Source organism: Myotis yumanensis, unplaced genomic scaffold, assembly GCF_028538775.1.
Source record: "Myotis yumanensis isolate MYYU_CA2020_CCGP unplaced genomic scaffold, mMyoYum1.0.hap1 SCAF_3, whole genome shotgun sequence".
Taxonomy (NCBI): Eukaryota; Metazoa; Chordata; class Mammalia; order Chiroptera; family Vespertilionidae; genus Myotis; species Myotis yumanensis.
Window position 1 is genome coordinate 60102487 of NW_027223754.1, and position 15305 is coordinate 60117791.

The 15305-nt window shown below is 40.2% G+C and overlaps 1 protein-coding gene across 7 annotated transcripts in view; it reads left to right on the plus strand.

Moving 5' to 3' along the window:
• Positions 1–14733, plus strand: part of TBC1D4 (TBC1 domain family member 4) — a 205595-nt gene extending 190862 nt beyond the window's left edge. For all 7 annotated transcript variants that reach the window (XM_070408935.1, XM_070408936.1, XM_070408937.1 and 4 more), the window contains 5 exons: positions 2683–2927; positions 6787–6946; positions 7669–7838; positions 9121–9297; positions 12494–14733. In XM_070408935.1, the coding sequence (XP_070265036.1) occupies positions 2683–2927; positions 6787–6946; positions 7669–7838; positions 9121–9297; positions 12494–12727 (986 nt within the window). In that variant the 3' untranslated portion in view covers positions 12728–14733. The remainder of the gene's footprint in view (positions 1–2682; positions 2928–6786; positions 6947–7668; positions 7839–9120; positions 9298–12493) is intronic.
• Positions 14734–15305: the final 572 nt, after the last annotated feature.

The window sequence follows — 15305 nt, forward strand, 5'->3', positions numbered from 1 at the left end:
ACAAAAGTAAACAGTGAGTCCGTTTGTTGAGTTTTTTGTTTGTCTGTGTTTTGGTCAAGAAAGAGGAGCTGTTGGCCTATGTAGAGAAATTGACTGTCCTTTGTGAAGGGCAGTTGGTTTTATACCTAGTTGATAATGTCCTAATTGCTCGAGTAGAAAGTGAAGATTTTTGTCACCAAACTTGCCCTCTGAAAAGGGAGTTATCTTATATGTGAATCAGTATGAAGGTCATATTGTCAGATACTCTCAGTTCCTGTTTTTGAATAACTGACTTTTGTTTGGGGTGGACAGTTATCTCAATCAGCTTTGATTTTGAAATAAGCTAGAGTAGGTTAAAAGGGCTGCCAATTTTTTAAAAAACAAAGTTCTATTAAGTATATCTGGACAGGTTGCTGAAAACAAGCCTTGGACTTTATAAAGTAATATGATGAGTGGTTATGTTGTGGAAATCATGAATCCTTCCCTATAGGGTGAAAGAAAAGTTAGCTGTCATAATGTTAGATGAACGGGTAACTACAACCTGGGGGAGGATTTCCAGTGCCAGCCTCATAAAGCTGTCTTTCTCAGTGCTAAATTTCAAATAACTTAAGAAAGTAACAGTAGTATTATTTAAAAAATTATATTGTGCCTGGTTTTTCTCTAAATTAACATATTATAATATATATTTTATTATTTTATAATATCAAACATTTTGGATTAAATTCTATACATTGACATTTGACTATTTCATCTGTATCCCTAAAAATTGGTAATTTTAAAGTGGACAGATATGTTACTTGAGCCCATTTGTGAAAACAAGTGGCTACGTTTTATTTGGAGTCACCTTATATTAGGGCATATAAAAATCACGGGCCAAAACCTAGTTTTGACCTCTGCTCCTTTTAGATGATAGCTTTTTTGGGGAAAGGGGCCCAAATAGTTAATATTTTTGAGCCCAATAGAATTAAAAGGGAGAATTTTACAAAGAAACTGGAAACTTCAGTTCTTGTTCTGATCTTACCACTGAACTGTGGTTTTAGGCAAATTCCTTTGCTTCTGAGTCTCAATCTTCTCTCTTAAATGAGGACTTGGCACTAGGCAATCCTTGTGTACCCTGCAGATCTGTGGTTCTGTGACTGGAAATTGATCCTGAGACTAGAAATTGGGATGATACACTTAGGGTGAGTCTAGATGTCCTAATTGAAGGAGATGATGAGATCAGATTGCAGGGACTTACTTATATAACTTATTTATCGTTTTCTTTAACAAAAATTTTAACTGAGAAAGTAAAATGATAATTTTAAAAATGCTTATTTGACTCTACTTGTAGCCATCTGTGTTTCGTCAGCGTGTTCTTGTTATTTCTCACATCTTCCCCTTACTTGTTCTGCAGAATTAATCTTATCAGTTCCCGAGGGTATGGGGAGGGATGTCACTCAATCACATGTGGTCGAAACATTTAAAAATCTGAAATTCTTATAAGATTTAACTTACATAAGTAGTCATTTCACAAGGAAGCTACCATCCCCTTCATTTTTGTGGCACAAAGAAAGTCCTGCACCAGCCTGTGTGCACAGCGTTGGTGGTGAAGATGGGTTTGTTTCTCTGTTTAGTACCAACTTTTCAGTGATCCAGGACTGACTGTGTTTGCTGGCTGCAGTATCTCCGTGGTAATTTTATATCCAAAGGAGAATTTTAGAGAGGCATTAAAAAAATATATATTTTTTTCATTGACTTGAGAGAGAGAGACATCGATGTGAGAGAGAAGCATCAATTGGTTGCATCAATTGCACGCACCCCAACCTGGGATGGAACCCGAAACCTTGTCAGTTGCAAAGAATCATAGGTCTTTTGGGTATGTGCCCTGACCTGGAATCAAACCTGTGACCCTTCAGTGCATGGGACAGCGCTCCACTACCCGAGGGGAATGTTTTTGAAATCACCTTGACCCCTTACTTTCCTTGTCCTTTTTCGATATATTGAAGAAAGAGAGAAAGAGAGAGAGAGAGAGAGAGAGAGAGAGAGAGAGGGAGAGAGAGAAGAGGTCTATATGGCTCTTGGAGGTGGTTTAAGAAACAGAGAGCAAAGGATGTTTGAAAAATAAGTATTTCCTGAATGACAGATTGAATGTAAAACAAAACAGCTCCCAAAAGTCCCTTCAGTGTCATATTACAAGAGAAGCAGGAGTAAATCTGTTTAGGACTACTAAGATTTCCTTTTAAATAATGACATCTCTTATGGTTTCAGTTAGCTGGTGGTCTTTATGTGACCTTAGAATTTGCCTTGATTTATCGTCAGAATAAATTTTATATTTTATTCTCTTGAGCTCTCTTCTAGATATATCCTTGATTTGTTTATGCTTGTCCCCCCCCCCCCCCCGCCCCCCCCCCCCCCCCAGATAGAAATTCTGGTTAGCATAAAATGTTTACGTTTACTTCCCTGTCTTGTATGTGGAGATAGGGTGATGATCTAGAGAACTTGGGGGTGGGGGTGGGGGGAGAGAGAGAGAAAGAGAGAGAGAGAGAGAGAGAGAGAGAGAGACTCAGTTGAGAGAGAGAGAGACTCAGTTCCATGGGCAGTCCAAGCAACTCCAACTGGTTTGAGCAAGAATGTTTATTTCCGGAAATCACTGAATTGCAGTTTTGCTCTGGTCTCCAAAGCACGAGGACATCTCAAAAATATTTCCTTTCTTTTCCTCTGCAGGAAGGACATTTCCTACTCACCCTTACTTTTCAGCACAGCTTGGGGCAGGGCAACTGTCACTCTTCAACCTCTTGAAAGCCTACTCCTTGCTGGACAAAGAAGTGGGTTACTGTCAGGGGATCAGCTTTGTGGCTGGAGTCCTGCTTTTGCACATGAGTGAAGAGCAAGCCTTTGAAATGCTGAAGTTCCTCATGTATGACCTGGGCTTCCGCAAACAGTACAGACCCGACATGATGTCGCTGCAGGTGAGGCCGCAGACATTCTCGGGGAATGCGTGAAGTTGTGACCAGAAAATCTTAGGAGCAACCCTCTTCTAAATTACAGTAGATTTAAAGAAATTTGGACCCACTGTCCCCTAAGTCTACACATTACATGGAAGAAGAATTAAGTCATCTTAATTCACTTTTCCTCAACTTGTCAGTTGCAAAGAATCATAGGTCTTTTGTTTAAAATCTGAAAATATAATGTCTTTATTCCTTTACTTGGCGGCGTGCAGAAATGGCAGATGTCTATGTCATAGTTCTTCTTGAGCTTACCATGTCTCCCCGCTTTTACCATAAGGTCAGATAGGTTCCTAGATGGGGAAAAGTTCGAAGTATATGGTACTGTGTCAGCCTGCTTTTCTGAGCCTGCTCTGAAGGAGCACTGTTAAGATTTTTTTGGTTCAGTAGGATATTCACTGCTACTTTTATCTTCAACTTAGTTCAAACTCCCTGTTTACACATTTTTCCTCTCTGGTTTAAACTTCATTTTCCTTAGTGTATAGGTTTCTAACAAGAAGTTTAAATTTTATCTGTAGATAGGATATCCCAAACAACCACTACCTTGCAGTTTAAAGCTTTTAGTAGCAAAAATATAAAGGAAGACTTTAAAGAGAGGAATGTCAGGATTCTCTTGCCTTGAAGTGAGGTCAGCATGATATCCAGTTAGTCATAATATTATGCTTTGGATAAGAAGTAAAAGATTAAAAAATGCTTTTACAATGTACTCTATTTCCCGGTTCCCGGGGCTCAGTTTTCACATTTGATATCTTAGTTACCAATCCACAGGCAAAAAAAGACTTGATATTTTCACTTGATGAATATGATAGTGTATGGGATTCTCCTGAGAGGATGGTGGAGAAGCAGTGCTCCATTTCTCTTTATGAAGATGACGTTTTTGGTAGGGGATGGGGCTTTCCTCTCAATGTTCAGTTTTCAGGTGTAAGGTCAGATGAAGGGCGTTCACCGTAAAACAGATACGGTGATTTGTTTCCTAACTGTTGACCATTCATAGGTCTATAAACATTCCCTAAGTGAAATAATAATGACCATGGAAGGTTTTATTTTTCATTTTATGGCTGAATAGTTTACTAGTCTAATATCGGATAGGAAGTATTGCTGCCCTTATAGGAATTAAATAGTTCTGATTTCCAGAAATACCAGTTTGGTAGTTTTCCTTAGAATTGCAACGAGTAGAGAGTACTTATGAATAGCTGATTTTGGTCAATAAATAAAAAGATAGATATAGCTATCACTTAAAAAATGCAGTGACTTTTTTATTTAAAAACTAGTAGCCCTGTGCAGAAATCCGTGCACCAGTAGTTCGTTGCCACCCTCCTGTAGCTTCCCCCGCCCCCTCCCCCTGCCCCCCCTCATAGCTTGCTGTCCTGCCCCCTCCTGTAGCTTTCTACTGCCCACTTGTAGCTCACTGCCCCACCTTCCTGCTGATCCGTGATCTGGTTGTTATTCGATTGGTCATTATGTAACAGCCATTTGCATATTATATCTTTAGTATATAGGATATCTCATCAATTTGACATTATAAAAATTTATATAAATTGGATTTATGTATTAATTTAATATGACTTGCAATTGCCAAAAAATCTGTTAAATCTGTACTAATGAAAATGAAGATGTTTTAACATTTTTGGTGGTAGCATTTTTACAGGCCACGAGATAGGGAACCTTATTCTAGAAGAGTAGATCTTTTTGCTCTGTAAACACTTTCCACTTTCTAGAGCAAGAAGTGTTTTTTTTATCTAATCAATATGAATTTCAAAAGTGGAAGCAGCAGTGGGCTTGGGATCACTTGGTATGGTTCTGATACCTGCATAGTGTGAGCGTGGGTATTGTAGGCTCTGTCTGTAAAAGGAGGAGGGAGTTGAGGACCCTTTTAACTATGACTCATTTTTTTGTGTCTGCAGTTTATTGTTTTGAGTGTAAAAGCATCATATGTAAAATCTTTGGTCTCTACTTTTTTCCATCTTCTCATGCCCCACACTTCTCACCTGTCCCTGTATCTCCCCTCTTCCATCTGAAGATTTGCCACGTTATCTACAAGGTAGAATGGAAGAATTATTTATCTTAGAAAATGGCATTTTATTATCAAAGTTTCCTTTGTAAGAAGAATGAATTTTGCTTTTATTTGCCTTTTTCAAAATAAATTTAATGGAAATATATATTCATGGAATGTTCTCCACCCCTAGTTTAGAATGTAGGAAAAAAGTAGGGTTCTTTTTTTAAAAAATTAAACATTGAAGTATTGCTTCTGAATTATGATCATAACTATACAAGAACAGAATGCTTTTGATGCTGTGTTCTTTTTATTCTGCTAATTAGATTTCTCTGATATTTGTGCTACCAAAGCACTTTGATATAACTTCTCTTGACATAACTCAGTATGTCTAGTTTATAAATTGTAAATGGCCTAAGGGAAATATAGGATTTTTTCAATATGACTTAGTAAGATAAAAATCTCATTTTTAAATCTTATGTTTGCCTGTAGCTAAGCTTCTTATTTTATAGCTATGACTTCCTGTGCCTTTTTCTTTCCTTTTACAGTTTGTGTCAAACCTTAGTTTCCACAGATATGTGTTATAAAGATCAAACAAATTATTTACTTTATTTATATATAGTATTTTGAATTTTAGTTTTGTGCTCTAGAAACAACAGTTGCTAACTTCACAATATAGCTGTATATTTTAATGTATTTTTATAAAGCTAACTATTTAAGGGTGATATTTTGATGATACCTGCTCGTGAAATAAGACTGCTAGATTTTATAAGATATTGTCTATATTTCTTACCAAAATGTTAAGCTGATATAACTGATCAAGGAACCAGTACTCAATCTGTTACTGTATGGAAAAAATATAAATTAAAGCCCAATTCACAACTTTGTTTATTGTTTGCTACTGCTTAACCTTTAGCTATTACAGACATAAGTTTAAAAGTTGCTATATGTTGTGTTTATAATCTTTTTGAAATATCAGTAATCAGTAACCACATGAAATAATTTCTTATTTTATTACTAGAAACATTCAGACTGCAGATTTTGCTTTAATCCCCTTTGTCATGAAAAATAAGCTGTTGGAATACCTTGGACATTAGAAGTCATGTCGCAAGCTTCTGACTCCATAACATGCTAAGCTTAGCAGTGTCTATTGCCTGGTGGGTGTAGGCCAGAGCTCCATCATAAATCAGACATACAGCCCAGCAAATAGAGTAGGCTTTGCTTCTGAACTGAATGTGGTAGATTCTTTAGAATGGAGGCTTTTCTGGGACTGGCCGGAAGTTAGAATGGCCTCCCACTAGAGTCCTGGATCAGGACAGTTCTGGTTATTACCTTCCTACATTAATATCTACATGAGGAAAAATGACTATCCTATATAATAAAAGGCTAATATGCAAATTGTCGACCTGGAGTTCAACCGGAAGTTTGATCAGGGGGCAGCGGCCGGCCAACTGCCCATGGCCACGCCCCCCCCGCCCTCCCCCCCCCCCCCCGCCTGCTGGACCCACCCATGCACGAATTAATGCACCAGGCCTCTAGTTTCCATATGTATGTTAAACCAAAACACACATGATGGTAAAACTTGCCCAATAGTCTTAGATGACCTTCCTGTGACTTGCTTTTATGACCTCAGTTAAGTGAACTTAACTATCAACTATAACGTAACATAACATAACAATAACAATAAAAATAAAGTAATACTGCTTTTATTTATTTGAATAGAGGTGAATTTGTCATTGAATATTAGAGCAATAAAATTAAACTTTGTGTATTTTATGCACCCTCAGACAAATGCATAACATTTTATTTTCTTCTCCAAATTAACTTTAGATTCAAATGTACCAGCTGTCCAGACTCCTTCATGACTATCACAGAGAGCTCTACAATCACCTGGAAGAAAATGAAATCAGCCCCAGTCTTTATGCTGCCCCCTGGTTCCTCACATTGTTCGCTTCTCAATTTCCATTAGGATTTGTAGCCAGAGTTTTTGGTAAGAGATGCCTCTGAGCAAATGGAACAGTTATTTATTCCAAAGGAATATACTTCTAGCCAGTTGCTTTATCATGTGTGGTACAGAATAGCAGATTGCTAGTAGAATTGAATAAACATGCCTGGCCTGTTCTGAGAGTAATTTGGAATCATATTGGTCTTAAATAAAATTGATATTACAAGGGAAAGAAGAAGAACCCGCTCCTGTATTTGAGAGAGCTGTATTGGGCCTTTACTTTCATTTGTACCTAATAATCAGAGTACACTTCTGGGCTGAGGGACCCCCCCCCCCCCCCCCCCCCGAGTGCACGACTTTGGTGCACCAGGCCTCTAGTTTTTATATAGTACTTTAAATTTCAGTTTTGTGCTCTGGAAACAACAGTTGCTGACTTCACAATATAGCTGGATATTTTAATGTATTTTAGGATGATATTTTGATGATACCTTGTAGTAAGAAGAATAAACATGTTTGTTTCCATTATATTTACTTTATTTTATTTTATTTATTATTATTTTTTAAATCTTTATTGTTGAAAAATTTTTTGTTTTTAAATCTAGGTGATTTTGACCACTATTCTTTGGCAAAATATTTGGTGGTTTTGCTGCAGTAATTTAAAACAATAACCACAATTTAAAAAAACACACAAAACTATTAACACCAATAGCATGCTATTTACAATAGTGGATGCATAATTTGATTATGAAAATTATCTCTTTTTTTAGATATTATTTTTCTTCAGGGAACTGAAGTTATATTTAAGGTTGCACTCAGCCTGCTGAACAGCCAAGAAACACTTATAATGGAATGTGAAAGCTTCGAAAATATTGTTGAATTTCTTAAAAGCACGCTACCTGATATGAATACATCTGAAATGGAAAAAATTATCACCCAGGTATGCTTTACAACATGATAGTAATAAGATAACAAGATTAAAAGCAATTTCCTCTACTAATTATATATTAAATGTTTTAGCATAAAGATGTAGTTTTGCTTGACAGATGGTTTTTATTTGATCAGCTATATTCTATTTAGAAGTGAAACGTGAAATTTATGTATTATGACATTTTCTATGTGACTATAACTGCCAATTTGTACTGCTTAATCCCTTCACCTTATCACTTTGAAATTTAAAACTTTGTAAACTACCTTTTACACATCTCCCTTTGCTTATATATACATATAAATATGTATATTTTTTTACATAAGTGAAATTATACTATACATGCTATTGCATAACTTAATTCTTAATTAAAATATCTGTAAAGTATTAGACATTCTTTCATGCCAATAAATATAGCTCATATCATCATTTTTAATGATTGTACAATAGTCCATTGTGTCCATACACACTAGTAAGGAAAGAGTGATACTTGTTTGAGAGGAATAATAAGATTGTCTAAAAATCTCATTTAAATTCTTAGATTTGAGTATATCTGATTATAAAATGATAAGTCCGATTCTTTGTGGGCTCTTTTCTCTCCACAATGTTAGTGTAGGCACCAATGCTTAAGAGGCAGCGACTGCCTCACCTTCCCCCACATGTTTAGATTAAGGAGGGGTTACCTATCCTCTAACTGCTAAATAACCTGTCTTCCTATTTGGCAGCAATATGGGAGAGGGGAGGCAGCCCGATTAAACCCCGCAGCTCTGTGCAGTGCACAGGGTGTACAATTTTGAAGATTCTCTGTGTGATAGAATACATAGATGTCTCCTAAGAGGCTCACCATGGCTTAGCAAATGGATCAGAATGTGTAGTATACGACCTTTCTGTCCCATTGACAAATAATTAGAAGGGCTTTGGGTGTTATTATTATAGAAATACTCTATGCAATTTTGCTTACTGATCAGCAAAGATGATCTCTAACATATAGGAGGTACTCAATAACTAATGTTGTTTTTCTGGTATGCTACATGTTGGGAGATAGTTACTAGATTGTGTATATTTTGGTTACCAAATATCTTTGAACATTAACTTATTGTAATCTTGGCTTCATGATGACAATGTTTCATGTGTGTAGAAATAATTTATTTTTCCTTACATTGACATTCCTGCTGTGCCACGCTATTCCTCATTAACAAGTATTTGGACATCTCTATGAAATACACCAGCTACACAGGCTGTATATCAGTATACATACTGAAGACAAGACTAACCCGTGGCGTTTTCATGGCAGGTTTTTGAGATGGACATTTCTAAACAGTTGCATGCCTATGAGGTGGAGTACCACGTGCTGCAGGATGAGTTGCAGGAGTCGTCCTATGCCTGTGAGGACAGTGAGCCTGTGGAGAAGCTGGAGAGGGCCAACAACCAACTGAAAAGGCAAAACATGGACCTCCTAGAAAAATTGCAGGTAAAGAGAGAAAGATTTGACCAAAAACAAACAAACAAACAAAACAAAACAGACAAACAAAAAACCCCCACACAAAAAGTGCTTGAACGCCTCCTGCCTGTACAGAGCTATCCCGGAATAATAGGGATGTGACATGGATTGAACCTTTGCTGACGATGGGCCACAGCGTGTCAGACTATGTCCAAGTGCTGTGGGGCTACAAATGCACATATCAATTGAATTATCACCTGAGAGAGGAAATGTACACTCACAAAAGAGTTAAATATAATCTGGTTAACTACCCAATGGCTGCTGCACATACAGGGTGGATCCAAAGTAGGCTTACAGTTGCTTGTATGGAAATTAATACAATAAATAATAATACAAGAAAAAACTTTGTGTTTTGGGTACTCACAGCTATAAACCTATTTTGCCTCACCCTGTATTTGGTTAAATTCAAGGAAGGAGAGGTTGAATGTGGGAAACTGGGAATGCTCTAGGGAGCTTGGGGCTTGAGCCAACTCTGAATGGTTGGTGGGAGGAGCAAGTGAGGAGTGGGGGGGTTTGTATAAATAAGGAGGATGTTGCACAGCAGCAGAGTAAGCTTGGTGTCAGTTTACGGTTTCTGTTGAGGAGCGATGGGATAAACACAATGGAATTGTAGGTAACTCTCCATGTGAAGCAGAAGAGCATGACTTTCATCCTGTTGAGAAGGAAACGTTTTCCAAGGGTTTGAGCCATTTTTTAGAAAGTGGTGCTGATTAGAATGGGAAGAGAAGGCAGGAGACCGTCTAGAAAACATTTGCACAAGTCTGATTGGAGAGGAAGAGAATTGTCCAGAGTAAAACTCACAGAAATAGAAAGAACAGGAGACACCTTTGAGAGAATGGAATGAAAATGTGTAATGCATAATCCCTGCCATCAAGACTGATAATTACGAGGGAATACAAAGTTGTATATAATCTATACTAATAAAAGGGAAATATGCTAATTAGACCAGACATCTTCTGGGCATCCTTTCAGACATCCTCCGGACAAAGCCATGGTGGCGGGGGCCAAGGCAGAGGTGGTTAGGGGATCAGGCCGGCAGGGGAGGGCAGTTAGGGGCAACCAGGCCAGCAGGGGAGGGCAGTTAGGGGTGGCCAGGCCGGCAGGGGAAGGCAGTTAGGGACGATCAGGCCGGCAGGGAAGGGCAGTTACAGGGTGATCAGGCCGGCAGGGGAGCAGTTAGGGGATGATCAGGCCAGCAGGTAGAGGTGGTTAGAGGTGATCAGGCTGGCAGGGGAGCAGTTAGGGGCATTAGGTTGGCAGGCAGAGGTGGTCAGGCGATCAGGCAGGCAGGCAGGCGAGCAGTTAGGAGCCAATGGTCCCAGATTGCGAGAAGGATGTCCGATTGCCAGTTTAGGCCTGATCCTGAGGGGTCCCAGATTGGAGAGTGTGCAGGTCGGGCTTAGGGACCACCCCACCATGCATGAATTTTGTGCACTGGGCCTCTAGGATATAATAAAAGGCTAATATGCAAATTGACTGAACGGCAGTCTCTATGACACGCACTGAACACCAGGGGGCAGATGCTCAACACAGGAGTTGCCCCCTGTAGTTAGTGCACTATCACAGGGGGAGTGCCTCTCACCCAGAATCCAGGCTCACAGTTGGTGAGCACAGCGGCAGTGGCGGGAGTCTCTCCCACCTCTGCGGCAGCACTAAGGATGTCCAACTGACGGCTTAGGCCCCAAGGGCTCCCAGACTTCGAGAGGGTGCAGGCTGAGCTGAGGGATCCCCCTGAGTGCACTAATTTTGTGCACCGGGCCTCTAGTTTATAAATAAACCGCAATGAGCAATTTAATGGAAAGTAAAGTTTCACATCTGCAATTATATAATGGCGCTGTGTATTCAAGCCCAGAGGGGTTGGGCTTAAGAGTATTCAGTGGAGGGGAGGTTAGAGGGCACACCTTCTGGGGGCAGGGAGATGAGCACTGAGTTAGAGCTTCAGTGCCTAATGGCTCCTTACTTTCTGCTTATCACTCATTTCCCAACACTGTACCTGTTGCCAAACTAGAGACCACTACAGTCTGCTTCTATTGGTGAACCTCTGGACCAACTAGGAGAGAACCAGCTCAGAAACAAGGGGATGCTAGAGTAACTGCTCCCCAAGAAGAGGAACACTAACTTCCTTTACTTCATCATACGTTAGCTCTGGCCCATCAGAAATTTTATGCTTTTTCTTATTTAAAAAAAGAGCCAACGTTGTTTGTTTTTGAAAAGAAAACTAAACAGTTGGGGTATTGTTCATGATTACATGGATATTTCAACGATAGTTATTTGAGTATGTTTACATGCATTTTGAGTCTGCTTAGGCATTACTGTAGACATGCCTGAGGAGAAAGCAAGGTTGAGGTGTGTTTGCACCTGCTTTATATTATAATGATTTTCATTAATGGTTAACAAACTTTTTCATTGACAGTTCATGTTGTCATTGTGTCTGGGTTCCCAAGTTACCTGGGTACTGCTGATACCCATAAAAACTGATAGGATTCTAAGTGTGTTTAGAAAACCCTGCATGTCCATTTGGTAAAAAGTCCCTCTTAGCACTTCAAGGCAGTCAGGAATCTCCTGTTTCTCCATCAGATCTCACTTATTCTGGGGGAGCACCAATGTATGGAGTGAGGACCCTCTCCAACTTGGACTAATGACAATGTTGCACTTTTGGTGTGCTCAGTGAAATGAGGTGTATTTTGTTAGTACCATAGTTATTTTTTTTGAGAAACCTATAAAATCTCCATTTCATGGAAAGTTTCAGAGTATCTGCTTCACATACTATTTTATAAGGTACTAGAGGCCTGATGCACAAATTCATGCATGGGTGGGGTCCCTCAGCCTGACCAGCGATCAGGGCCGTCTCGCCCAGTCCTGATCGGGGCGATCGGGGCTGGTGGACCAGGGGGAGGGACTGCAGGAGGTTGGCTGTGGGAGCGCACTGACCACCAGGGGGCAGCTCCTGCATTGAGCATCTGCCCACTGGTGGTCCGTGCACGTTATAGCAACTGGTCGTTTGGTCGACTGGTGGTAATGGTCACCTAGGCTTTTATATATATAGATATGATAGGATTGCTTAATATACATAAGGTCTGGCTGCTGCTACAATGAAAAACCAGTCTTCACATTTTTTATTTGGAGGATTTTTATTTTGTCTCTCCTCCCTTCTCCCTCACAACAGATAGCTCATGCTAAAATCCAGACCTTGGAATCCAACCTGGAAAATCTTTTGACCAGAGAGACCAAAATGAAGTCTTTAGTCCGGACGCTGGAGCAAGAGAAGATGGCTTATCAGAAGACAGTGGAGCAGATCCGGAAGCTGCTGCCTGCCGACGCCCTGGCCGACTGTGAGGCGCTGCTCAGAGACCTGACCTGCAACCCCAACCACAAAGCCAAGGCCGGGGGCAAGGCATAGCCGAGGCTCAGAGAACACTGCGGACAGTCTGTGAGCTGCAGGCTGCGCTGGGCAAGACACTGAGGGTGGACTGTCCTGGCTGAGCCCCAGCCCCAGCCCCAGCCCCCACCAGTGGGCCTCACTCTCACCAGAGTTTGCCAACCCTAAGCCATTGGGCATAGGTGGACTAATTTCTGTTGTTGTAGACTATGTACATATAGAAAATGGACATCAAGAATTCACACTTCGGGACAAAAGGAGTCCATGTATATTTAGGGCAATTTTTAAAATCAAAACTTCATGAAATCCACACCAAAGGGAAGTTACGGTCAAGTTCCCCTTAGACACATGCGAAATCATCTCATCTTTGTAGTGAAACAAAGCTAGCGAATCTTTGTCTATTGAAATATACTTGAAAAAAATGAATGTATTTTTTTCTCCAAAGAACAGCATGTTTCACTCAGTGGTGTGTGTGTGTGGGGAAACATTTGTGACTTGATGTGTGTCTATACCAGGAAGATGACTGATTGTCAGTCACGCTCCTGTGGTTTTTCCCAGGAAAATTTTCGGGGACCTTTCTCCCCAGCCTGCTTTGTGCCAACCGGCATGTTAGTCTACATGCATTTTGAGGCTGCTCGGGCAGCACCTTTGATGTGCCTGAAAAGGCAAGGCTGAGTCTACCCACCCAGTTCATGGTGGAAGAGAACATTGCTAATTTTCTAGCAAATTAGACCAGCATTGTAACTCAAACTAAAAATATCAGGCCTCTGAGTTTTAACTTAGGGCCTGAACAGTTTCCCCCCTTTTTATTTAAATCACTCTCACATTTGTCTCCCTTTTACTTGGTGCCACAGTGGTGACAGGATTTGCCATTTTCCCACCAAAATGTGGGAGTTGTTACTTCTCTCTACCTTAAATGAAGGACAAGGAAACGCGATCATGGCTGGTTTGCTAAATGACAGGCTATGTTCAGACACTTTATTTGGACAATTGATAGAATATCATCAGCTCACAATCATCTCTCCGTTCCATGTGAACATGTGTGGGAACCGTAAAACGTATAAAACAAGCTGATGAAGTGTGTTGGAAGGAAAGGGGAAAGCGCAGAAAGCCCATCTGAAACCCATACCCCTGCGTTGGGGCCACGGACAGTGTATTGGAAGACGTTCTGGTATGGTAGGTGCTTGGAAGGGAAGCGATGTTTAAAGCACACAGGCAGTTCTCCGTTTCAGAGAAGATTCTGTGATGGTGCCTCTGAAAGTGGGTGCCTTTTTGCCTTTCCAAGCAGCATTGATCATTACTGCTTTCTGCAGTACTAATATTATTACAGATGGTCTGGGATAATTCTCTTCGAAGGGAGTTTGGTATATACACAAGCTACACTGTATCACAGAGTAGAAGAGTCAAGCTCTAAAGGTTTTGGACCACCTTGATGAGCAGATGAAAAGCCCCCTCCACACTGTTCCCCAGTATAATTGTACTGACTCCTGTTACCAATCAGCATAGCATGCTCTCTAATCCAGGCAGTTCCTTACAAGAAAATGAAATCTTATTAGTCAAGGTAATGTAATTTCTAGGTTCTAGGAAATGCTGATTCTATATACCCCATTCAATTGGGGCCACCAACTGATTTGCTGCTCAATTTTCCCCAAAATGTCTCTACTTGTAGGAGATATTTTTTTTTCCGATGAGGAATATGAAAAATATCCTTCTGTTACTCGCTGGTGATGAAAACTGCCTGATGTGTGTGAGAGCCAAGGAATCTTCAAGTTGGGAAGAGAAACTTTTGTTCAGTTCAAAGGAAATTTTATTCTGGATGTTCAGAGGCAGCGACATGAGTTGTATTATGGTGGTCAGAGACTGAGGTGTCTTGGATACACTATTTCTTTTGAAAATGGATTTCCTTTTCTGTTGTGATTTTGTAAACGTTGCATCGATTACGCTTCATGCATTGTCACATCTTCATCGCATCTGCATCGGGTGTATGTAATGTCTAGTTCATTTCCAATAAATACATCGCTTCCGTTTCCTTGGCTTACTTGTTTTACTTTTGTTTGTAATAGGAGAGAATTCTTTTTAATAGAATCAGAGACAACAAAGATAATTTTTAGAAACATTTGTGGAAGTACATTGCTGGTTACCAATTTTCAACTTCTTGTCCAATGGAGCCTTTGGCTGATGAAGATAGAAAGAAAAAGTCAACCACACTGACTGATTTGCATTCTACTCTTTTGTTGTCTATGCTCCTCATAAATAGCAAGGGAGAGAGAGAAAGTGCATTTTTTTTTATTTTAGAGAAGGTAGAGGGAGAGGGGGAGAGCGATAGAAACATCAATGATGAGAGAGAATCATTGATCAGCTGCTTCCTGCATATCCCCTACTGGGGATCAAGCCTGCAACCCAGGCATGTGCCCTTGACTGGAATCGAACCTGGGACCCTTCAGTCCACAGGCCGACGCTCAACCCACTGAGCCAAACCAGCTAGGGCAGTGGTCGGCAAACTGCGGCTCGGCAAACCGCGGCTCGCGAGCCACATGGGGCTCTTTGGCCCCTTCAGTGTAGCTCTTCCACAAAATACCAGCTTTTCCACAAAAACCGA